At 40.5% G+C, this 26,627-nt stretch overlaps 1 protein-coding gene across 1 annotated transcript; it reads left to right on the top strand.

The window, feature by feature from the left end:
* Positions 1–3,425: 3,425 nt before the first annotated feature.
* Positions 3,426–21,392, top strand: MFSD6 (major facilitator superfamily domain containing 6). Its single transcript, XM_009074007.1, has 6 exons — positions 3,426–4,969; positions 10,064–10,161; positions 15,589–15,750; positions 16,333–16,431; positions 18,511–18,791; positions 21,173–21,392. Exons 1-6 carry the CDS (start codon positions 3,426–3,428, stop codon positions 21,353–21,355), a joined length of 2,367 nt encoding a protein of 788 aa, XP_009072255.1. The 3' UTR covers positions 21,356–21,392.
* The last annotated feature ends 5,235 nt before the right edge of the window (positions 21,393–26,627 follow it).

The following is a 26,627-nucleotide window of genomic DNA, read 5'->3' as shown; positions in this document are numbered from 1 at the left end:
GATGGTACTGCTCTACAGCCTCACAGGTCTCACTTGTCCTGCCTGAACTGATAATGTTCAACAGGCCTCTACCAAAACTTAGTGCTCTCTTCTGCCTCAAACGCGTTAAAGTTCATCTTCACTCTGTAATCCATTCTGTTTACTCTCTGGGCCTTTCTTCCTCACTCCTGTTTTTTGTTGTTCATTTTAAACTTGCTGGTAGTGCTGTCTTCTGCCCTCCTGTTGTCTTGTGGAGCAGAGAAAGCTTTTGCAGAGTGCAGATACAGTATTCAAAGGCTATGGTTAAAATAGCCAGCAGATAACTAGTCTCTCCTCACTCAGAAGTAAGTTGTTTTTCCACCTCTTTGGTTTGCTGCACATTGAGTTCCTGACTGTCATGGGGTTTCTGTCAGTGGAAGGAAAGCCCCCTAGAGTCGGTTTTCTGTAGATTTTTCCATGACAATGCCACTTTGTTAGTTTTCTCATTTTCAGTCCTTTATTTTTAGAATTTAAAAATTGCTAATTTTTTTCCTTTCAAAAACCTGACTCCTAAACAAGCTAGTGATCAAAACATGAAAGAATGCCATATGGCTCCTACCAGTCTTGATGCTGTTACATTTCAGAAGAGTATATTCTGTGTTATTAATAATACTCAATGAAACACTCTCAGGGTGGGAAGATACTTACTGAAATTATTATGAAATATACTTTTCATAGCATTCTAACCCAAGATGTCCTAGTCAGAATACCAGGAGTGGGTCTTTGGGATTAATCCTTGCACACGGTATGTTAGAGGAAGATGGATGCTGAGGCTGATATAAATTATGGAGGGGGAAGAATATGGAGCAACCGAAGTGTTTAAAGATTAACAGTCTAACAATTTATAATATACCCACTATTCATACAACACACAAAATTGAAGTTCCACTCCAATAGAAAAGGGAAACTAAATTAAATAAGATTGAATACTAATTGCTCTAGAAGCTGTCAGTATAATTTATATGAAACCAGATGGTTCAGAGCTCATATATAGGAATAAGGAGTATAGTTGCGTTGTTTAAATCAGGATAATATGAAGTCATACTTGCAAAGAAGTTGTCCTAAAATATCCACATGGTTAAAATGTGTGTTCTACCTTGTCATGTCATGGGCATGGGGGGAGGAAATCTGTTCTTTCAAATTAAATGCTGTAAAGCTCTGGTGCAACTAGTAAGCAAGTTGCTGTAAACAGATAAGCACGTACTGAAAGCTCATTTACGTCCCCTTGACATAAGTGGGGCCCTGCATAAATTCTGGAGCCTTTGTTGTCAAAGCAAGGCAAGGTATAAAAAAAATAAGAGCACAGATGATGGCTGATCTAATTTGCTTGTTTTATGGATACAGGAATGAGCAAAAAACCCACAGTCCTTCCAACTGTGGCTGACTGAACTGAAAATTGCAGGAGCTCACTAGGCAGCTGCTGTTTTTTGGTTCATGTGGCTTTTGGTGGTAGCAGGTAAGAGCAAGAAAATGTGTTTTCACATTTGGCTGTTCTAACAACTTAATTAGGATTGTCTAATTTTCTAATCTTTTGACACTTGAAATACTTTTTTTAATATTTAATCAGACTGCCTCTGAAGAAACTGGAGAAAAAACCCAGTCTGTGTGCTGGCATTGTTTTTATTAACTTCTGTCCTTGAATGCATGAATATTTAAGGTTCCAAGATTTTTATACAGCCTTGTCTCCCTAAGTGTAACCAGAGATCCTCATAGGTAGTATCCCATAGAAATGACATTTAAAAATGAAAAACATATAGAAACTGAGTGTTTGGGAGTTTAATGATGGTATTTTTAGACTTGTCTATCACTGAACTGTGTAAGGTTTAGATTATTTTAATGAAATGTTGTTTTTAGAAGTATCCATGGCTTGTGCTGTCAGCTGTTATGTGTATGTTGGATCTGCAACAAACAATTAATTTAACATACTAGTGAATGTTAGAGTCTCTTGTCTGTTAGTAGTCTTGTATCAGTTTACAAATCCATTGTCAGTATTTAAATAATGACGACTTGTAATTAATTAATTTTAAAGGCACTGAATATATCAATGCATGACTAATTTTGTGGGGATGATACAGCTGAGTTTTGAAAGACTGTGATTTCATTGTGCTCTTCTAGCTAGAATAAAATCCAGACCTGCAAAAAAATATTTATCATAGAATCATACAATATCCTGAGTGGGAAGAATCATCTAGTCCAACTTCAAATTCCTGGGGATGGTAAAACCCATCATAAATTGAGGTCTCTTAGAGAAATTTCAGGTTCCTCTGAAATAAAGTGCTAAAATATAAATAAAATATAAAACCAAAATATATTAAATGTTTAACTTTCTCATCATGGACATGAGCTGATCTTCCTAGGTTCAATTTATGGATACTAATAGGGCAAAAATAGTTGTCTGATAATGGTTTTGTGCTGTTAGCCTGCTGGCAGGGCTTTTTTTATTGCTTGAAAGGAAAGCTTTTCTTAGCTAGCCTAGTTTATTAGAATGGATTGTTGTTTTTTAGTGTGAAGGCTGGTTGGTCAGCTGAAAGTCAAAGTAGTGGCAAATTTATTTTTTATTGTTGCTTGTAGTTTTGCAGCCCTTTACTTCTGCCAAGGATCGGCACAGGCAGCTGAGGTGCAGTTATCTCCCAACCCACCTGTCTTCAGTTTCAGAATTTGACTTGAAGAGATCATTGTAGGGCCTGTTCTTGTGTTCCTTTGCTCTCAGGTCTTCGATGTCTTTGATATTGTTATCCTAGTTCTAATCTTAAACCCTCCTATTAATTTCTGCCTCTCTTGCCATTCAGCCTAGAAGTTCAAGCCTCCCACCAATTTCTGCTGTGGTTATATAGTGCTTAGGAAATCATGTTTCAAGAGGAGACTGATGAACCTTTTGAAGGCCATCATGAGGCCTTTGGATAGTAATTAAAAATCCTGCTATATATGTGGCTGCATTACTTCATTACAAAATCATGGCTATTTTTTGGTATAGTGGGGAATACTAGAAATAAAGCAGTTAGCTTGGGGATGAAAAGATAAGTTGAAAGAAGAAACTTGCACATGCTAAGCACTGAATTGCCACAGTAACTCTGAATATATAAATTAGTCTCTGTCCTAAACATGAAAGATGTTTTATTGCACAGTATTAAAGCTGCTGTTGGGAGAACTTAACAGAATTGTCCATAAACCACATTTTTATTGATGCTACCATGTACCACTAGTCTAGACAAATGGCCTTCCCCACCCTGATACTGCATTCATTGCTCAGGAATATCACTTTTAAAAAAGAACCTGTCTTTATCCTTGATGACTGGCATTGCAGGTGTGTTCCTGTGTGATACCTTAACCATGTTATGTTTTATTTGTTTGCAGGATAGCCCTAGTTGATTGAGAGTGCACCAGATATTGGATGCTTGTGGTAAACCATGGCAGCTGATGATAAAGTTGCCATTCTAACTGATGATGAAGAAGAACAGAAGAGAAAGTATGTGCTTGCTGATCCTTTCAATGGTATTTCCAAGGATCAAGACTTGCCACCCAATAATGAATCCCCTTCGACGGAGACCACCACTGTCCCAGATGAAGAGCTGGATTGGTTAGAGAAGCACTGTGTCAAGATAAACAACGATCTTCTGATCTCAAAGGTCTTTTATTTTTTCTTCTATGCTGCATATGGCTCTCTCTACCCCTTGCTGCCTGTGTATTACAAGCAGCTGGGTATGACCCCCAGTCAGAGTGGACTTCTTGTGGGCATCAGGTACTTTATTGAGTTTTGCAGTGCTCCTTTCTGGGGAGTGGTGGCAGATCGCTTCAAGAAAGGCAAGATTGTTCTCCTGTTTTCTCTCTTGTGCTGGGTCTTATTTAACCTGGGGATTGGGTTTGTGAGGCCAGCCACCTTAAGATGTGTACCAAAGGGCCTTCCCCCAGCACATCCCACCAATGCAAGCAGCCTTTTAACAACAGTTTTACAAAATGCCTCAATGTCATCTTTGCTAACCACAGTGAGTACTGCATCCCCCAAAGTCCGTGGGAAGAGAGACCTGCTCGCTTCCAGTCCAGTCACTTTGGAAGCAACAGGGACACCTACTCCTGAAATAGCATTCCTGTTACCTACACAGAGCAGTGATGTGGATTTTATCTTGGAAAACAGTACCCATTTGATTTTGAAAAACACCACCCTTAGCCCAGCCTCACCAGGGAACGTAACTCCAAGTACCACCCCAACTGCCAGCAGCACAAAGCCAATGCCTTCTGACCAAGCTGTGCTTGTTTATGATCAACAAGAAGTAGAGGCCATCTTTCTACTCATTCTGCTGGTTGTCATCATAGGAGAATTTTTCAGTGCTTCCTCTGTTACCATTGTGGACACCATAACCCTGCAGTACCTTGGCAAACACAGGGACCGGTATGGATTGCAGCGTATGTGGGGGTCTCTGGGCTGGGGGCTGGCCATGCTCTCTGTGGGCATTGGCATTGACTATACTCATACAGAAGTTGGCATTGAAGGTCAAGGTTGTAAAGCTCCGGAGTACAAGAACTACAGGATTGTTTTCATTGTTTTTGGTGTCCTGATGACAATGGCATTAATTGTGGCCACCCAGTTTCGGTTTCATTATGCACACTTCAAGCAAGATGAAAATAAGAGAAAAGAGGTTGAAATCTCACAGGTGGACAGAAATGCCTCCAACGAATCCTCTGATAACACTCCTACCAGTACAAGCCAGTCACAGTCCTTCAGTTTTTGGGACCTAATAAAACTGCTGTGTAGTATCCAGTATGGCTCCGTGCTCTTCGTGGCATGGTTCATGGGCTTTGGATATGGCTTTGTGTTCACTTTTCTGTACTGGCACTTGGAAGACTTGAATGGCACCACTACTCTCTTTGGAGTTTGTTCTGTGCTCAGTCATGTGTCTGAGCTGACTGCCTACTTCTTCAGCCACAAGTTGATTGAATTGGTTGGTCACATCAGGTAAGATGGTAGCAGTGATTAAAGAGCTATACAAACAGTCTTGAATCCCAGGCTCAGCCTTGTGCTACAAAGTAAAATTCATGCTAATCCTTTCTTCTTTTTAATTTCAAGTCCTGTTCAGTTATATGGCTCATGATGGAGTTTTTTGTTATTTTAGGAGTTGAAAATGCTCTGAAATGCTTCCTTTGTATTTCAGTTGCATGTCAGCACGTGCTTTATGCCTGGAACTGTACCCTTTTGCAGACTGTTCCAGAAGACATCCTAGTTCACCAATGCAGCACTCTGTTAGAGATCTTTACAAGTTGCCACCCACTCAAGGATTGTCTGTTTTGACATATAAACACGATTAATTTTTCAGGTTTTTTCTGTGAGTAGCAGCCTTCTGGAAACCTCCTGCTTTAGCCTTGCAGGGCAGTTCTTTGCCCCTACAGTAGCCTGGAAAGGTGTCAAGGGCAGGCTGAGAGAGGAGGAGGAGAGGAGGAGATGAGGAAACGAGGTGAGCACCTCCTGTGCACTTGCCCTCGTAATCAGACTCTGGGTGTTGGCAGAATGAGGTTTCAGCCTGGCAGTGTCACTTACCAGTTCAGTGCTTGCTGTCCTCCTTTAGTTGCAGTGGTGTGTGTCTGTTACAAAGGCCAGATGGATGTGCAGGGCTTCTTCTGTAGTTTTTGCCTTGTGTAAGTTAAACTGACGGCTTCCAGCATGTTAGTGAACATTGTTTTCCCACTAAATTCACAATTGACTTAATTTCCACATATTCTAAATCTCTTCACTACTCCAACAAAGCTCAAGGGAGGAAAGCTAGGGGGAATCTGAATTAATGAAGTTGTAAAGGTGGTTTTTTTGTATTTATTTAGGTACTCTGTGCAACTGAGCACAGAGCTCTGTGTGTTGTTAGCATCGTATCCTTTCTAAATGCCCAATATATAATCATACAGTCATTGAGATTTAAGTGTTTTTAAACTGTTTACACTGTTCTTTTTGTGCATTCTGTTCTGTGGTTTTGCTCTTTGTTTTGCTTTTATTGGGATGAATTTTTTTATTCATTTGACCTCTACTAAAAATGTTTGAGATGCTTAGTACAGAAATTTAAGAGATCACTTAAAAGACTGGGTTTTTTTCTTAATTTAAACTGAGGAGGATCTCTTTACTATGAGTCAGTCTTTTAATCCCTGAATTTGACAGTAATTAGAAGGAGAAAATGACACCTTGCATGGGAAGACTGGAGGAAGGATATGATGAAGGAGGAGTGGTGAGAACAGATCACAGTCTTGATAGCTAAAGATAGCTTGGGTATGCTCTCTCAGTGTATATTGTTATAGTACAAAATTCAGGCTTGACTTCAGCTGAAGAAAGAATGAAAAACAAAAGAGTGCTAAGACTGTGAATAAGATGAAATAGAAGGGGTTGAAGCATTGGCCGGTGAAAACAAAGATGATGTATGGTATTAACTCCTTTTTTTTTCCTTTGCACTAAGCCCATGAAGCCAAGATTGGATCAAGATTAAATTGTTTAAACACTAGTTCCTATTTGCCATGAAACAGCATTCTTCATACCTACACCTGGGAAATACACATTAGTCATATTTTAATATTATCTAATGCTTATTTGTATTTAGTCATCCCAGTTTGAGATGTTTCTTTCTGGTTGCCTGCATTGCTGTAGATTCTGAACTTTGTGTGATGTATAGTGTGTCTGAGAGGAGGCAGATTTTTTTCTTATTTTTTAAAGAGGAATGTGTAGGGGTTCGTAGCTCATTCTTTGATAGTTCTGTATATGTATTGTCTGCTGCCTTATAGTACAGGTATTTATTTTCCCATTAATAAGACCCAATAGCCTCCAGCTGTATATCCTTCTTGGAACAACCTGAGCCAGAAATACAGAAGCTTTTGGGATCAGAATTTTATCTATTTTTTAATAGCTCAAAATTCCTTTCTTTTGGGTTGTTAGACTCCTAGATGTAGACAATCTTTCTGCAGTATTTGTTTGAACATTTATCATTCAATCTTTCTTTCCTGTCCCAATTGTTTGAAGACAGGCATGAGCACCAGAATTGCATGCACTGTCACAGTACAGGAAAAATTGCTGTTGACTGTCCTTTGTAGAACTGCAAGAAAACAGGCTTTACACCTTTTGAATAGAAACTCTGGTTTTCTTTTGGAGCCTTGTAAAGGTTTCTGTTTCTGCCATTGTGTGTGTTGGCATTATAAGACCCTTGCAACAGTCTGAAACCTATTCTGTTTTCACAGAGTTTGTTTTAATAATACTCAAATTATTGTCCAAGCATTTTAAGCATGATCATATTAAATATATGCTGATTAAAATGCCTGATTTCTGACATCATTAGCTTTACTGTTCATTCACTTGTGCACTGCCTGTGTGCATATGTTGCATATGCTTTGAGTGTTTCTTTGAGAGGATGTTAAGAAGAAATTCTATACAGTGAGGGTGGTGAGGCACTAGCACAGGTTGCCCAGAGTAGCTGTGGATGTCCCTGGAAGCGTTCAAGGCCAGGCCGGATAGGGCCCTGAGCAACACGGTCTAGTGGAAGGTGTCCCTGCCTATGGTAGGGGGTTGGAACTAGATGATCTTTAAAGGTCGCTTCCAACCCAAACCATTCTGTGATTCTATGATATTGTAACTAAAAAGTGTACAAAACTGGCTATCAAGTGTTTAGGCCCCATTGTGGAATGGTACCCTGTGCAGAATCAGTCCTGACTGCCAGTGACTTCGAGGAGATGATGTTAGTCTCTGAAAATAACCTCCTACTTGAGCTTAAGCTTGAATGAGTTTGACCACAATTCCCTCATGTGAGTTACGGGAAGCAGAGACTGGTAGTCATAGCTGTAAACAGCTTAATCTCCTTAACATAAATATATATCCAGTGCTTTAAATGTTTAACCTGGGAATTGAATATGGTGTCTCTATGCACACTACATATAGGGTTCATAAGGGACAGCTGTTTGTTTTCCATGTAGGGAGCCTAAATGATTATTATAAATACATTTTTGAAAAGACTCTGCAAATACACAGAAGTGTTTGTGTGATGTGCCCCTCCAAAACCATAATTACAGAAATTTTCAGAAACTGTAATTTGCCTAAAACTCTGTGCATATGCTAACAAATGAAAAGGTGGAACTTGACTAAATTGCTACTCTTAAAATTTTAACTCCAAATCTTTCTGCAGGTGTAATGTGTTGGAAAAGCACAGGTAGGTGAGTGGTGATGGAAAAACTTGTGAAGTGGGAGGAGACCTTTTCACATCTCAGTGATAGGGAACAGGTGAAATGGGAAGCAAGTTCTTGGTGCACAAAGTTTTTGCTAGACAGAAGTGAAATTAAGCTGTCAAGAACTGGTCATAAACAGAGCTGGGCACATCTGTACTGCTATTGAGGAAAAAGAAATATATGGTCAGGTGATACCTTTGTATGCCCAAGAGTGTGCATCACCCTGGGCCTTTCTAGTAGGGGAATCAAGACAGGAGCCTGCATACCTTGTATATGTGGTCACCTTTTGTTGCCAGTGTGTCCTAATACACTTCAGAAATGTGATTGTACATAAAAACTACATTAAGCTGTAGCTATGAAAGGAGCTAAATTATTTGTTTGAAACAGAAGGCATTAATTAAAGGATGAGCTGAAATTTATGATGCATGGCACAAAGAAAAAGTTTGTTCTTTTTATTGTATAAGAGCAAACTTTTTCATGGCTTCCCATGTTTTATTCCATGAATGCTTGGGCTTGTGTTGCCTAAAGCCAGCTTAAGCCAGCTATTCATGGACCTCACATGTGTCTGGAAGCACCACAGCTTGGTTTGATGTGTGACTGGGGTGGGGAGATGACTTCCTGCAAGCTTACCCAACTTGTTGAAAGTAAATTCATCATGTTATGAAATACACAGACCTGTCCTTTCAATTTTGAATATTTTTATATCACTGACGTGATGAAAACTATAGTACTGGTTTTCTTGCTGTCAACATGTAGATTTGGATACCTCAAACGTTAACAAGATGCTGCTTTTTTTTATGGTTGGGTCTCACTCTAGATTCTTCAGTGGCTGTGTACCATTTAATTAAATCTCAGTCTGCCTTTGTAGAATAACTAACTAAAGAAGCAGCCCAAAGAATAACAAGCCTTTTCACAGTGTCTGTGCTTCACCTTAATTATCAATTGCATTTATTTCACTTGTGCCAAACCAGGGGTCAACAGAGAAGCCATGTTTGGACAAAAAAAACTATCCTTGTCCCTGAAAAAAAATCTTTAAAGGTTGCAATAGCATCTTCTATCAAGCTGTAAATGGGTTCTGAATTAATTCTTTCTTTCCTAAGATCCATCTAAAGATAAAGATAGCTGGATGAATGAGCACCCAGAGGGAAGCTATGCTAAATCTGAAAACTGGAAGGGAAAAGTTATCAGGTTAAATGTGCAATGGGAAATGCACTGCACAGATAGTCTTTGTGTTTCATTGTTTAAAGACTGTTGTAAGAGCTTTTTTTTTTTTCTCCTCTAAATTGTGAGAGGCAGCATCTGCTGCTTTTCAACAGGATGGCTAAGTTTTATCCTGAGGCATGTTGTTATAAACCATATTGCTTCTGTGGGATGTGTTTTAGAGTAGTTCTGAGCAGTTTGCAGATACTGGGACTACAAACTTATATTAATTGGGGTGAAATTAATTCCTTTAATAAAAGCCTGCTCCAGGCTTACATTGAAATGGCAGAATGAATCTCTGGATGATTAGAAAAGAAGATTGTTTGGAAGGGATGTTGAATGCACTTGGAAATGGTCTCTCTGAAGTACAATCCTGTGTGGAGTGTGGCACTGAACCACAGAGCTTAGCTAAAAGTTCAGTGGATCTGCTGTCTATTTGATTTGTGTTTTTTTTCCTATTAGGATTTTGAGTATGTGTTTGGAGTGGGCAAGAGAAGAGTTTATGTTTCGGTGCAGAACTTAAAGGATATATTTGGTGTTGAACAAATGCTTTGGTCTGACAAACTGTGCACATGCAAATAACTTCTGAACCAGTGAGATATATAATCACATGCCAGGAAGGGAAAGTGCAAACTATCCTGACTTCCCTTTTCCTTACTTCCTTTAGGGTGCTCTATATTGGCCTTGCCTGTAACACGGCACGATACATCTACATCTCCTATCTGGAAAACGCCTGGACTGTTCTTCCAATGGAAGTCCTTCAAGGTAAGTGCAGTAATGCCCTTCCAGCATCAGATCAGGTGCTTCCATTTATCTTGTTTTCCTATGCATAAGTGAGAAATCTGGTACTTGTCTATTTTTTTGAGCACAAACACCCCAGAAGACCCGGGCTGATAAAGCACATAAACCATTAGTGTTTATCTTGGGGAATATTTGACGTCAGAAGGGTGTGTGTGCGTTTGATTGTGCACAACCCTGTGTTTATTCAAACAGAACTGTGAGAGACCAACACACCCTTTAACTAAACAAAGAGACAGAAGCACGAGCTGGGTACACACCTACTGCAAATCCTGTTTGGTGATACATGTGGACTTCATTAAATGCAGGAGGTTGTGGTTCTTGAAAGGATGCTGTAAAAAATCCTGAACATAGACAAGTTATTCCACCTCTGTTACAGTGTTTTGTGGTGTTTCAGAGGTACTGTTGGAGCAATACTTTTAGATTATAGAATTTTTGTTTTAATAGCTAGAGAGGAATATCTTTCAATAGCCTTCTCTGTGCTAATAGAGCTTCTTTAAGACACTTGGCCTGTCACTAACTTATTTAGGACAGAGATGTGGTCTGTGCCAAGTAATTTGAGCCCTGTTTTCAAGTCCTGTTGTAGAAGACACATCTAAGACCTTCATTGCAATGTTAAAGAATCAATTGTTCTCACTTAGCTTTTATGACTTTATGTCTTCGTGGTTTGTACCACTTCTCAAAACCAAGAAAAATTGGGACTATTTTACTTTCTGTTTCTTAAGCATTTGAAGAATAGCAGTTGTTTACCATCTTTTTAAAGCCAGTATTTTGGATTTATACAGTAATACTTAGAAGCTTTCCCACAGATTATGCCTAGAAGTTTTAGTCTTCTATGTGCAGCATAACTTGAATTTAAATTACCTTTTTTTACTATATTTACAGAAGGCAAATTTTAACTGGAGTTATAAAATGCCATTAGAGAGCACTGTCTAGGTCCCTACATATACATAGAAAGAGATCCATTTGTGTCCTGGCTCCTTACCTAACAAAACCAGCTTATCATATAAAAACTGTCACAACAGCAAGTTTATGAATTTTGCTATTAAAAAACCCCCAGAACCACAACTATTGAACTGATACTTCATCGTTCATACCAAATGTCAAAATAGGAAAATGTTACAAAGAACCTGAAGAATGAGTAGGGGTTATACTCTTGCCTGCGTACACATCTAGGGAAAAGAAATGATGATACAAAGCTTTGGATGTTGCCTTCTAGGTAATCCTGTTTTTAAAGATATCCCAGCTCAAAAATACAGGAAAAAAACCTTGTGATCTCAACAGTGCACCCATAAGTTTGTGGATGGAAACATCCTATAGTCATAGCTAAAAAAGAAGTTTCTTTTACTTTGAATGTGGTTTTTATTCTCCTGAAATTTCAATATGGCTTGCACAACACATAGGTTTGCTTTCACAGCAAGGCTGTGAGGGAGCTGTTTTGGTGAGGGTTTTTGTGTGGTACAATCTTGAGTCATTGAGCCTTGAACTGAAAACTAAGGACCTTCAAAATAATGCTTTCTCATAAATGTATCTGCCAGACTTTGTCATATTTAGCTGCTGAATCATGTACTCCTCAGTTCATCTGACTGTTTGCACTTATGGTCAGCAAATGAGAAGGTTAAAACCAAACCCCCCACACACAACTCCCCTCTCCCCACCCCCCAACCCCAAGTCTGTGTTCTGTGTGCACTTCTCAGTCTGCATTGAACATTGTTTGTTGGTGTCCATAGGTGCCTTGTGTGTGTGTCTAAGCACTGCCACTGCATTTGTTAGATTCCAGTCATCTCATTCAGTGTTGCCAAATGGGAGATCTCAACCAAATAGAGACACTGACACAGGTTGCCCAGGTTGCTGTGGCTGTCCTAACCCTAGTGGTGTTCAAGGCCAGGTTGGATAAAGCCTTGAGTAGCTTGGTCTGGTGGGAGGTGTCCCTGCCCAAGGTGGGACTAGATGATCTGTGAGGTCAGTTCCAACCCCTTAACATACTATGTTATTATGAGATGAAGGGTATCTTTTTAGAAGTAGTTTCCTTTCCTCCCTCTTCTTTCATTTTCCCTCCTGCTCTTACCAGTCTTCATCTCTTCTCGATTCATTATTTCTTTTGTGGCAGTTACTGAATCTTGTTTGCTTGGGCTCTGTTTTCGCTCCTGCATAACCACTGAATCTGTTGGTAGTGATAAGAAGGGACACCTTAATGAAATTTGGTGAGGTGGAAGCTCTTATTTTTAAGTGAGATTGTTGACAGAGGGAGGTAAGAGTGGTAGCTGATTTCTCTATGTCAGGATTAGAAGTATTAAAGAACAAAGAGTAGATTGTGCAGATCATGTGGGCACCGTGTGGGCCCATGTAGCTGCATCAGGCTGATAGGTCTTTTAAATCCCTCAGTGAAGTCCTTGTTTCAATTGTATATAACTTTTTTCTAGCAAGCTGTCAAGTTTTGTGTAGATTCCAGTGCCATCAGCTCGAGGGGTTTTGAGGCTAACAAAAGTTTCAGCTGAGTTTTGTGAAGAATTTATTTTTCTTGTTAATATGTTTCTGCAATACAAGAAGGGATTATCCCCATGCAGTGTGCTGAAGGGCAAATCCAGAGATTTCTGGAAGATGACTCTGCAGGCTGCATCTATTGATTGTAAAAAGAACCATGCTGTGTTTCAGCTGCTGTCTGTGGCAGGGATGGGGACGACTCTTGCAAATGTATTGCACTCTCAAAGGAGTCAATGTGGAGACTTAAACTCGCTTCTGAATTCTGAGTTTTGAACCACTGCGCTGTATTGACTTGCATAAGCAATGTATGAAAAGTAAGAGCTAAGGCTGAATCTGTAATAACTACAAGGCATCCTATTAGCAATGGTCCAGGTTCTCTGTTAACAGCTGTGGTAGCTCACCAGTTTGCATCACAGGCATTTTCTAAATTACAAAACTGTATTGTTATCCTGAAAATTAGCTATTTTCACTTGGCAGTTCCTCAACAAACTCCAAAACAAGTCCTGTTCTAAGAAGTGACTCATACTGATGCTTCAGCAACACAGTGATGTCTAGGGAGCAGAGAGCTTTGACCTCTAGTTGTCAATAATTTTGACATATTTCTCTTGAAATCCTCAATTCTTCAACTAATGGTTTATATAAATATTGCCCTAAGTTTGCTAAATGTTATAAGCATAACACTATGGTTGCTAAACTTGTTGGAACTGTAGTCCAGATAATGAAATGGTGGTTAATGGTTTTAGCAAATAATGCTACAATATATATATATTGTGAGCAACTTCTTTTAAAAAGAATTGTGGTCAGCAGTAATCCAGACCAGAATTCTTATACAGTCCTTGTAAAAACTGTTCCAAATAGTCACTGTTGTATAAATTATTTTATTAAAATCACATTTGTAATGTACACATACTAAAAATAAATAAATAAAAAAGGCTGTGCCTTTAAAGACAAGTGAAGTTAGCTGGTTTAAAGGTATGGATTTGTTTTCAGAGGAACTGGGAACACTGTGTTCTACCTGGACTGCCTGGTAAAGGTGAAAACATTCAAGAACCTGTTGGTTAAGTTATGGCCTTTTGTTTTCAAGCAAACACAGTGGTAATGTGCTTCGGTTCAAATATGATGTGTTTTTGATTTGCCTGTTTTTAAAACCTGACTTACTCCTAATAGCTGACAGAATTGCATGGTTTATGTTAATTGATGTACTTTGCTAAACAAAACCACCTTACCTATTTTAGATTAGCTTTGCCTTGTGCTTGGGACAGCTCTTGGTTGCTGTTTGCAATGCATGCATGGATCTGCATTAAAAAAATAGATAGTGAGTTTTAATCAAATTTTTTCACAGAAAATCTATGAATTTTGAAGCCTTAAACTGTAAATGGTAAGGTAATATATACTCATCCTAATGCAAGCTTCTAATTTTTCAGCACTGTGATACACTATTACCAAAACCTCAATATACATATATATATGTAAATATAAAATATCTTTACCAAACCCAAAGCTTGAGAAATTTTGATTTTGATTCGGAATGAAATTGATCTGTACAGCCTCATGGACATCTAGCATGTATGTCAGCACTGTATCAATTTCCTGTAGTGCTGTTCATCATTTTACACCTAAGCAAAATCCAAGTTTATACTGTATGTGAAAAAAAAGTGTTTTCTTGCTCTTGGGAGTCTTCAGCCTAAATGCCTAAGTAATTATTGAGTGTTCAGCTGTTAATAAGTCAAGTGTAGAGGACAGAAACATGTTGACTGAATCATCAGCTGTGCCAACATGTTTTTAAACCTAAGGCAGTCAAGCTTAGGCATTGATGAGCTGTGATGACTATTTTATTACCTCTCAAATATGAAAAAAATATTCCCACTCAATCTGAGGGTGGCAAAATAGTTGAGGCTTATTTCACGAGGGATGAACTACAAAACTATTTTGTTTTTCCAACTTCTCCACAACCCTTCCTATTCCTGTCCTGCCCCGCCAGGTTCGAAAGCGAGGGCTGCACCTGCCACAGGCTCTGCACGCTGGTGGTCATGTGCTGTCCTTCCCCTTAGCTCTCATTCTGCAGAAGGAAAAGGTGTTCAGGACCCTGAATCTGCCAGGCATGTGCCAGAAGTCCCTTGCAGCATCTCTGCTGGGGGCTGTGGCTGTCTGGGATCTGTGGCTGCTGTGGGTGGCTGCTCTCCCTCCCCAGAGCGGGTGAGCGGAGGTGGTGGCAGCGGGTGGCAGTGCCCATGCAGGATGAGGCACAGCAGGAGGAAGGGCTGACTCTGCTTCTCAGCAGCAGGTGTGAAAATCGACATCTTTGGCCTACCCCGAGGAGCTTGTGTGCTGTTCCCATCCAGACTGTTCAGTGCTAAATGCAGAACGTGTTGGTGTTGGGTTCAGGAGGAGTTTGCTGGGAGGTGGTGGGTTTTGGGGGAAGGTGGGAAGGGCAGGAGGGGATCCGTTCTTGCCTCTGAAATGACATGGATATCTCTGATAGCCTGGATTTTATGACCTTTGTGCTGCCTCTGTTGTGGCAGTAGGGAGACTGCTGAGTGGCATCAATGCTTTCATTGCCTGCAGCTTATGAAATCAGGACCATATTGCAAAGGCCGTGGGTCACTGCTGAAGGCACAAGGAATCTGTCAGAGAGACTTGTCTTCCTAGGGACCGTGTCTCAAGAAGTGAGGTCATCTCAGAGGGAGAAAGAGCTATTGACAGACGCTGCAGAAGGAGTCATCCTGTCTCCTTGTGACTCGGTTGTCAGTATCACATTACCAAAAGCTGATTGTACTTCGTAGACATTTGTCAGTGAAGGGATTTTGTTGTTTTTCTTCAACACATGCCTCGGCTGATGAGCGCAGTTGCTCAGATGTTGTGTTGGTGCCCTCTGGACACAGTACTCTTCACCATGTTCCCTCTCTCTAGGTGTGACACATGCAGCTATCTGGGCAGCCTGTATCTCGTACCTCAGCGCGGCGGTGCCTCCGGAGCTGAGAACGTCAGCCCAGGGAATCCTGCAAGGTCTCCACTTGGGCCTGGGCAGAGGATGTGGGGCCATGGTTGGAGGGGTTTTGGTCAATTACTTTGGTAAGCAAAAATTTTGCTGAAGATTTGTATGGTATTTACTCTGGTTTTACTGAACTACCAGCCTTAAACTTATTTATACTTAAGGTATTGTTATGTTTTAAAGGCATAACATAGGTTTTAAAGAGTTATGCACTTTGCATGAGTCACAGAATCAGCTGCTCAGTCTGAGGGGGCCCAAGATCTCCAGTCCAAGCCCCTGCTCAAAGCAAGATCAGCACTGCATTCAGACCAGATTGCTCCTGGCTTTGTCCTGTCAGTATTATGGATTGATTTAATATGTTATGCCTAGGTATTTTTAGTGTTGTGTGAGCAAATCTCCAACCTGATCTGTAAGTAAGATGAATGAATCCTCTTTGAGAGAATAGGTTGATACCATAAAGCCTCTCAATGAACAAATGAGAATCTAATTACTTGGTTAAAAATCCTCTGCAAAGCCTTGTTGAAGAAGTGTTGGGGGAGGAAAATATAATGAGACAAGCTAATAAGAGTCTACATGGGGCAATGCACAGCCGGGGAGCACATAATGCTGACTCATTTTATTTGATTAAGTAAGTAATTTAGGAAAAAAAAATCTCATTCCAGGTCCTGCTGCCACATTCAGAGGAATAGGGATGGCTTGTTTAGTGATTCTGCTTCTGTTTGCACTGATCCAGTGGCTGTTGGTTCCTGATGAAGAAGAAGGTAAATGCTCATGTCACAGGCACTGCAAAATTAGAGCTAGTGAAAAAAAGTATCTCTGAAGCTGCTTTAATTTTGTATGTTTGGTGTCTTACCTCAGATTTTGACACAACAGTTTACTTTGCAATGGGAAGCTTTTTCCTGGGCAATGCAGAAATGGAAGTGGTGTGCTGCTGCTGTAAGAAGGGCAGCATGGAGTTACGGAATGTCGATAGAAGGAAAGCATGATGTATTTTGCTACCTGTGTGTCCTCTCAGTTCTGGGAATCCCTTAGGTTAGCCATAACAGTCATTTCAGTTGCGTCAGTTCTTTAAGGTCACTTTGACCCCACTGTGTGCTCTCATATTCTACCAGTCAAAGCCACCTGCTAGAAATTGTAGGGGTGGTTTCAGTGGACACAGACTTTTATAGTTGCTTCAGTTCTGTTCTGGCACCTGAGATATCTCCCCTGAGATGGAGCTTGTTTCATCTCTACCTTTGTTAATATTAAGACTAACCGGAAATTAAATACTTGGTGCAAAGTTAAGGATTTTGCATAAATCTGATTCTTACAAAGACAATAAAACTCTGAAAAGTCACAAACTTCTGAGCTGCTTTTTACCCTAATGTTACTTTCCAATATGAGCTTTGAGTATAAAATGGTTAGTTTTCTTTAGCTGGCATATTAAGTGAGTTGTCCTTGACTAGTTATCAAGTTGCTTGTACTGAAGTATTCAAATATTTATTTTGCTAGAATTTTCTTCATCTGCTTACAAATGATAATGGCAAAAAATGGAAAGGTGAACAGGATATTTGCTGCTTCAGTTTCCTGTCAGCATTCAGTTAATTACATGTGAATCTACAAAAGACCAGTTTGTTGATGGTAGCCTTGTTCTGGTTAGTTTGTTTCAGCCTTTGGTTTTCATTTAATACACACTCTCCATCTTCACAGTGTGTATGTCAGTGTTAAGCAGGACAGTAATTAGGTTGCTTTCAGGCAGACCAGTTGGATGATTAAAATGAAGCACGTGGTCAAGCGTGTGCAGGATTAGTCCCTTCCTTTCTTTGCTCGTAGAGAACACCCAGCCCTTGCTTAAAATACCCAGTACTATCTAGGAGTTTGTAAACCACATATGTTTCTATAATTTGGATAAAAAAGGTCTTTTTAATTGGTAAAATATTTTTATTTGGAAAAATATTTCTTTCAAAATTTACAGCATGTGTTCTTTTCAGAGAGCATACAGCTATCACTGAAAGTATCCCACAGTTTCTAACAATCTGTTTAATTCTTTTTTTGTATATAAGTACTCTGGCTCTTCAAGACTGTGAGGCACATTGTGTTGGGTCATGACAGTCGTTTTATGGATGACATTTCAAGACAGCTATGAAAACCGTTTCAGGTTATTGGAGTCCTTAGATGTAAAGGTCTCTTGGGAGGATTTCTTCCTTTACCTGAAACTCTTTTGATAATGCTTTCCTCCAGTGTGTCACTCTTCTTGTTCTTTTCTCACTAACTGCAGAACTCCACAGTAACTGTGTAAGGATGGATATTTTCTTAATAAAGAAAAAAGTCATGAAGGATCTAGAACAACTTTTTTTCATTCAGATCAGTAGGTTTAGAAGTTTTAAGATCATAAATTATGATATAGGCTATACAGCTTCACTGGCTTCTGTTTGAGGGCAGTGTTTAGTTGTGAGATGCAGGCTTTATGCAGAGAAAGAAGTTTGCTACATGTCTAGAAGACTTAGGTTCAGTTTGCATATAACATGAAAATTCCTTCTTCCATGTTACATGAAAAGACAGATTTCTAATAGCTAGCTGGGAACAAATGGGCTGCTTTCTACTCCTCAACCCTCCTGTGTATGCAGACACCTAACATCCCTCACTGCAGGGGCACAGCAGCTGTGCTTGTAATGCAGCAGCTACGTTGTGATTCCCTGACTGGGCTGCAGTGTGTCTCACTCCCGGCTGTGCTGGTGTTCTGCTTCCAGAGCAGTGATAACCATAGCATGAGAACAAGAAACACTTGGTGCTCATTGTCTTCTTCAGGGTATTTTCCAGCTTGTTGGCTTTGCCAATGGTTATTTTGTTTTCGATTTCAGAAAAGACAATGCTGGCAGAAAGGATCCCAGTGCCTTCCAGTCCTGTTCCCATAGCGACTATTGACCTTGTACCACAGCAGTCGGAAGATGTCATGCCTCGAACTGAGCCCAGACTCCCTCTAAAGAAAACTAAACACCAGGAGGAGCAAGAGGATGTGAACAAGCCTGCCTGGGGCATCAGCTCTTCTCCTTGGGTCACCTTAGCTTATGCCGTCTACCAGATAAAAGAGATGGTTAAACTATCCAAAACCAATCCAGCTCCTGAGAATCAGCCTTTGCAGGTAATCTTCTAATGTACAGGAATTTTTTATGTGTTTTTAGGTGCTTGAAAACCTTTATAGCCGTGTAAACCTGTTAGTACTTGGCAGGTATTTTCTGTCAGCTTCTAATAAAGCTGGACTTGACACAGTAGTTAAAAAACTGCATGAAATGTAGTTGTTTTCTATGTATAATACAACAGGAATAACTATTTTTACAAGTATTATCTTCCTGGAGATGGGAAGAGAGAAAGAGGAATAGAAAGAGACTGTTTTACAGACTTGGATATACCTGAATTTCCTTTAAGTTTACATTTCTCTTCGTATTAGTTGGAATGTGCAGGTTATGCATTTTGCAAAATTTGTAGGGTGATAATTGAACATGAAAATGCACAGCAGCTTAACAGACTGTGAAGTGATTTTTATTTAGTTTTGCTTCCTTGGGTGATGCTGTCAGACATCTACATGGCTGCAGAAATAGGTGTTCCAGACTGCTACTGATGGGATACAGAGCCTTCTTTTCAAATAATGTTAGTCTCTTTTTTACCCAGAGTTATACCAGATGAGAGCCCTTCCATGACTTAAAATGTCTGATGGCTGGTGCTTACTTTACACCATTCCCCTTCTGTCCAGTCTGCCCCCAGAATAGCTTTTATAATAGCTTCATCCATGATTGGGTGGACTTGAATCTTGACCTTCTAATGCTTTGGACATGCCTTTTTCAGCATGGAGCTGAAGTATACTGGTAGGCAAAGTAGGGAAGCACTGTCAGTGTGAGTTTTAGGTCAGCAAGGTCAGTGTCAAAACCACTGTGTTTAGCTGTCTGGAAGGAGTGGGTGAGGTTCTTATGCACCCAGTAGGTGTAAACACAGAAATGCTCTTTCCAGAACTGCTGTCTTTAGAAATGACTAATTTGGGATACTGTGAATCAACAGAGCAGAGTGCGTAGGAATTTCACCTGGCCAGTGATCTCCTGCCTGTTCTTATTTGTCTTTATTCCTGAAAATATGTTTACAGGCATGTCTGCTCGAGGCTGGCTGGGGTCTGTTTGGTTTTGAAACTCCCCAAGTCAAAGTATATGGGGTTTTAAATAGTGATGCTGAAGATATCGCTGGGTCTCTGACATCCGAGTACTTGGCCCAAACTGCTCTGTTTCCCATTGGGAAATGTCCCCAGGAACTTGGTTAGTGTAAGCTGTCCCCTTTTAAACCAGAGAAAAGCAGTTGCACAGAGTTTAGGCAGTGAGTACGGCAAGAAAATAATGTTTTGCAGGTGTGTGGGGTCTGACAGGGACTTGTCCAACACTGCCAGACACCACCCAGCTGCTTCCCTGAGAACTGTGAAGAGGCCAGAAAGGCTTTTGGGCCTGTTTTCTGTGCACATGATCTCTTCATCATTTTTTCTGCCCTGCAAAAATACGGTGCTGATACAAAAGTAGTCCCTGTTGATGTGCCGAAATTCAGTGCACCCTATTGTATCATTTTCTTCATCACATGTATTCTCCAAAATCTCATCTTTGTTTCAGTGCCCCAAGAGGACAAACTTGCTCCAAAATATTTTAGGTTTTGTGCTCATTTATTTTAGGCTGATGGTATTGAAATAGGCTCTCTTACTAAATTTGTTGAATAGCCTCCTTAAAATGAAAATAGAACATTTGGAAGGAGAGTCAGCGCATGGAGAATTAGTGACAAAAATGATTCCATCATACTTTATTAAGATTTGGGATCAATTTTGCTTCTGCTTGCTTATACCCCTTCAAACAAAGGGACATACTTGCCATATTTGCTATTCTTCAATGCAAAGCAAATAATCATACGTAGTGTGTAACCTTCTAATGAAATGTATGAGCATGAACACTTGCTGTGTCAGCCCTGGGGAATGTAACCAGTGTTTAAATATGCTCTTGTGTTCCCTTGTAAGGCCTGTTTGAGGAGACTGGATGGAATTGTACATCAGTACTGCAAAAGCTGTGCCAGGCAGAAAGTCTGAGCAGTATCTCGGGGAGGGAGGGACCTGTTGAGAAAAGCTGTATTTAAGGAGCATGAAAAAAGGTTATAAACTTGTTTGGTCAAAATGATGATCTTGTCTAAACTGAAGTCCAGTTAATTGTGTTGTTTTTCCTCTTGAAACACAACAAGTTTGTTTTTTGCATGCTTCTTGGGAAAGTGCAGTTAGGAAAAGAGATGGAAGGTAAGCTCCTGTCTGCTTGCTATTAGTGTCATCTGGATTCAAATGTGCTACTTTCGCTTTGCTGCTTTTAAGTTTGATGTGTTATGTTGCGGCATTCCAAGTAAGTGCTTTGTGAATTTCCAGAAGTGCCTGAATGCATCTGGGGGTATGCCAGTGGGGAGAGTGTTCTGAGTGTTTGTGTTGACTCTGCATGCAATCCTCTCCCCTCTCTTTAGAAAATCAATGAGAACTGCAGTGCTTCATCAGCCAGCTCAGCAGGAGAACCCCAAAATCCGACAGGTTCTGGACAGTCCAGAAATTGTTCAGCACCAACACCTACAGCAACATCAGATTCCCAAGCAGATGGCAACCACGTTGTGTCGGGCCATGAAGCTCAGCCTGCTGCCGCAGGGCCGTGAGATGCGCTCATCTTATCCAACCCAGTGCATGGAATTCTGCTTCTCACCTGGGAAACGCTGGACTAGGAGCTCAAAAGTAGGACTTCCTTCATCTTAACAATCATAATATGATGCAGTGCAAGCTTTTAACTATATAAAGAATATTCATATGACTACACAGAGCAACATGAGCACGGAAGCCAAAAGTTCAGAGTTCTTGAGAGAAGTGATGTGGCCAGATACAATGGTAGGAAGAATTCTTGGCTGTTTTGCTAAAGCTGAGTCAAGTGCTATGAGATTTTTTTGCAATCTAGAAAAATGGCAGTTTACTCCTCACTTGTTGAGGCACAGAGTGTCTTACTTGGTTAATTTTCTTGTTCATTTGAATTTGTTCCCAAATTGCAACGAAAAGGACTTTTAAAAAGAGAAACTGAGTTTGCCTGTATTAGAAAAGATCAGATCCAGTAAATATAGGAATGTCACGAAATTGTCTCTGTAAAGATTCCTCAGAAACAGCGTAGCTTTGGGAAGTGTTGATGGATTAAGTAAATCACACGCATATTCAAAGAGTATGTTTTTGAAGCTAATGTTCTCTTGTTTGAGGTAAAGGTTTAGTTGTGTGAAGCAAAGGTTTTGATCTGGTGTTTTAGTGAAACACAAAAGCTGGAGGAAGGCTTCTGTAGAAGTTACTCTCTGTGCTTGCAGCCCTGCAATTGGGCACAGATTGTGTGCATTTGGGTGGTTTTAGGTTTGACGTTGTGTTGAGACAAGAAACTTTGATCAAGATTGCACAACCTGAGACTGATCAAAGGTTTTGATGGACACATGGTCTTTTGGGGTTTTATTTCATCATCTATACAAGGGTTTATTTAATGCAGTGTAGTTACTGTGGTTATTTAAGTAAGCTTTAAGTGCCTAGGGAAGGCGGGGGGTAGGGAGGAATCACCTAAAAATCTTAATGTTTAGGATTATAGGGGCAAAGTAGTTGATGCAGAAGTAGAGTGAGAGATTCTCAGGAGGAAGCAAAAGTAACTCAACTGCAGTAGGTTTAGGAAGTTACTTTGCCCAATGTCAAGACACTGGAGGACTTAGGATAATGTTTTATTATGCTTCTCAATATTAAGTGCAGCCAGCTGATGTGCTGGTGCATAGTGGAAATTGCTGCTGGAGGGAAGTCCTCGGGCTCAGGAAAGAGTCGGGGGGGTGTAGTCAGGATAATGTTTTGGCCCATTTGCTTAGATTAACAACTTGTTCTGGGACATTCTGAGCACTCAGCTTCCACAGGACTGAGGGAGCTTTGCTCAGCCCTCCTTGAAACCAGGCATGTGTGAGGTGTCAGGCCTTGCACAGGGAAGGTGTGTGCTGTGGGGCTGCATGGTGAGCCAGAGGCAGGGCAGGCAGGAGCTCAGGGTTAGGGGAGAGGAATTTGGCAGCAGCTGAGCAGGAAAGGGGGTGCACATCCAGTTAGCTCGACTGAAAGGGTGTCCCATAGCTGTGCTTTAGCTGTGCTTTTAGAACAATCCATGTTCTGGCGGTGCCTGGGACCAACACCATAGACAACAACAAACATCAATGACTAGCCACTAGTTACTTTTTTTGCACTTCAACTTAAATGTACTGTACTCACGTAAATCCTCATGACTTGTCTAAGTGTCCTTTAAAATTGGAAATGTATTTATTGTATGTTTGTATAACTTGGGGGAGAGCTAAAGACTGAACAGGTGACAGGACAGAAGGATGCTAAAAACCATCTTGAGGCTAACTAACCATTTGTTGAGTTTGTGCTGTACGGTGTTACCTCAGCTGCTACTGCATAGCACCTGGATTGTGAAGTGAAGAGCTTGTACACTGTGTTTACACTTCAGAATTGTGTATTTGAAATGCCTGCTCTTTTTGGAATTGCATAGTCATTCTATGTTGCAAAATGGACATGTACACCTGGATTTTGATATTTGTGAAACTGTAAAAACTGTGGTAAGAAATATAAAATACCCATAATGTATTTAATAGTATTAATTTGAACTTTTATTTCATTGACTCATGTTACAGTGTCAGCAGTGAACATAAATGACCTGAACTGAAACAATTCAGTAATAATGAGCATTTACTAGGGTCACTGGAGGATACTGAGCCAAGAGCCTGGGAACTACTCTTGCACAGTGTTAGAGCTGTTTCATAATAAAATCTGCCTGTAGGCACCAGTTCCCTTCCGTGGGGTGTGGGGAGTGTAATGGATGCACACCAATGTGCATAGTAAACTGGTTGAAATGGAAATGTGCAGGATATCATTGTAAACACTGTAAAACAGAACATGAATGTAACATCCCTTGTTAAGGAAGAAAGGCTTTGATAACAGTTAGGTCAGTGGATTAACTTCCAGATTCTGCTGCCAGATTTTCTGGCTGAACAGTGGACAGTACTTAACAATTGTGTTTTGGTAAGCCTGTGTCATCTCCACATACCACAGGAGCACTGTGCAGTTGAACTCACTGGCAGAGGGCTCCAGTGGCAGCAGCTGGTTTTGGTGGGTTTTGTTCATGAAATGATTCCAGTGTTGGAACAGACTTGGGAGGATTTTAAGCTGAGTATCAGCTATCTGCTAAAGTAGCCATCATCTTTCTCATGTTGCTGCACTTCCGTTTTGAATGCATTTAGTAGCTTCCTGCTCTACTTTGGGTACTATTTACTGGCAAATGATAGACCTCACAGCTACATACAATGTTGATTTGTATTTCTTTTTAATTATTTTTTTTTTTTTTACTTGCTGGAGTAGGTGTACCTGGTATTGTTCTAAACAATTTAGAAAAAAGGACAGTGTCTGAAAACTAACTGCCTGTTTTGGGGGGATTTTCTGTTTAACATACTGCTTAGGTAAAACCCTACCTTAATATGTATTATGTGGGCTATTGTGTAAAAAATACATATTATGTTCTAATGGAAAGATAATCATCACTACCTCAGTAAAGAGGACATCCAGAAAAACTGTGCGTTTAAGCTAGGACAAATAGGACTCTCCCCCTTGATCTCAAATCATGTGGATGGAAGTTTTTAGCTAACTACAAAGTACACTGAAAGAAAGCCTGCGTACTTCAAAACATGAAAAACACATTTAACATTGTTATAGCTTCAAGTATCCTTTGACTAATCTGTAATAATTTTAAGTACTCCATTTTCACAATGGTGACACAGGCAAAAGTAAAATACATCTAATTTAGCCTACTAAGATGATCGTTCAGTGGGAGTTTCCACCCTGCTCCCAAACCATCAAAGATAACAAGGATTCCTCTGTTTTTGCAACAGCTTCTTGCTAGTGCCAGAGCTTCCCAAGCCAAGCCTGACTTCCAGAGTGTGGGCAGCAACTTAGCTGTGGATTCGGTAGCAGCAGCTGCTCTTAGGGGTCTGTCTTGCTGCTAGTGGCCTTCCTGAACAGAACTATTTTTGAATGCTGTGGACATAACAGTGAGTGTATTTTGGATCACCTGCTTGACAGGGCTTCTCTCTGCTAAACATGCTATAGATCCTGCATATGTTCTTGTAAATTTATGGCACTGAAGGGTGTGAAGTGTCTGTTAACTGTAAAATGGAAGTGCTCCTTTTAAAATGAAGCAAAGTCGAAGCAATATAAAGGAGGAAGGACAGTGTAAGTAAGGCTTTTGACCACCCACTCTGAGTCCTGTTATGCAAAGCTCTTGGAATGTGATACAGCACACCTTAGCACAGTTAGAGGTAATAGATTTTTTCCTTTGTGCAGCAATGGACAGTGAGACCACAGGATAGTGCATGTACTGCTGAAGTCGTGATGCATCTCTAGGCATATCACAAAGAACAGATACCCCTTTTAAAGCAAATATATCCCAGTCTGACATGCCCTTCTGGAGAGCTGCTTTCCACCACTGGCAGTTCCTGGTGGGTTTGTAAGATATGATGGTGACAGAAGTAGTTTAGTGGTCTTTTCTGCAGTTTGGAAGACGACAAAGAAAAACAGCAAGGTGAGAACAGAAGAATATAAGGACAGTCTAAAGAACAAAAGGATATGATCTGTACAGGTGGATGAACTGAGGGTACATAATCTATTCCCTTGCCTAGGGCTATGTAATACTAAATACTAATACTAAATAAGCTAAAGGCATTTGACTGTCTAAATTTCTCTCCGTTTTGGTTTTTTTCCTCCCCACACATCTCCTGTGAGAAGTCCCACAGAGTGCTGAAGAAAGGGAGGTAGGAACCAGGTATTCTCCCTCCCTGTTTTTCCAGGAATGACTGCTTGCTTTTTATTGAATGAGCAAACTACCGAGTACTCTGAGACCAGTGGAGCTCTGTGTGGGCTATGTGTATTCCCAATTCCATGGTTCCAGCAGCAGTCTGGCCCTGCTGACAGCAGCTCCTCCAAGCAGCTGAAACAGCCTCAGCCTTTTTGGTCTGTTCTGGGCTGTTGAGGGGCCTGGAATGGCCAGCAGCACCCACCTGAGGTAAGGTGACACTGAAACTGAAGACAATAGTAAAGTATGTTTGGGGATGAAAATCCTCTGCTGAATAATCTGCAGTTCTCAGAGGTGGAGAAGCAGAGGGCTGAAGAAAGGTTTAGCAGAAGGATCTGTAGAAGAGGGAAGAAGAGTACATAAACAAAGAACAAAGTGCAGGATAACTAGAGCAGAGACCAAGGATGGGACAATACAGGCAGAGGGTGAAAAGTCAGGCAGGGTTCTGAGGAGTAAGGGGAGCTTAAAACAAGTGGAGAGGCAGAGTGAAGCTAACAGGCAGCAAGCCCAGCCAGAAGAGCAAACAAACCTCGTTCAACTGTATTAACTCTCTATGAAAAGTCTCAGAAAAAATGGTTTATCAGCACTCCAACAGCATTAAGTGTTGACACATAGGTACTTAGTAAAAGGAGAGCATTAATAATGGCTTCTCCTCCCTCTAGTGCTCAGCACAGAGGACTTCATGATACAAAGGGCCAAAACAGATTTCCTGTTTTCTAGAGGTAATATCCTTGATGTAAAACAAGGCAGCCCATGGGGCAGGCTGCCACCAGTACTTGCTCTGGAAATATACAGTGCTTGCTTCCCCAGTGAAAATACCAATGGCATGAGAATCCTCTTCACTTGAACCCCTGTGGTTTCTTTCTGTTGCTCTAATCAGTTAACATCAGTGATATGAGAAACAGTTCTTTCACAAGTCCTGTTTGTCCACCAGCAACCGTATGAAATCACCAACTGTGGGTTCTCAGCCTGTATCCTTCCTTTCTAGGACAAGTGTCTTTTCCCTCTCCTTGTTTTTGGTTATTTCCCAAAGC

This window comes from Acanthisitta chloris, unplaced genomic scaffold, assembly GCF_000695815.1.
Source record: "Acanthisitta chloris isolate BGI_N310 unplaced genomic scaffold, ASM69581v1 scaffold32090, whole genome shotgun sequence".
Classification (NCBI taxonomy): Eukaryota; Metazoa; Chordata; class Aves; order Passeriformes; family Acanthisittidae; genus Acanthisitta; species Acanthisitta chloris.
The sequence above is the reverse complement of the archived record's forward strand: the minus strand, read 5'-3'. Positions and strand labels throughout refer to the sequence as shown.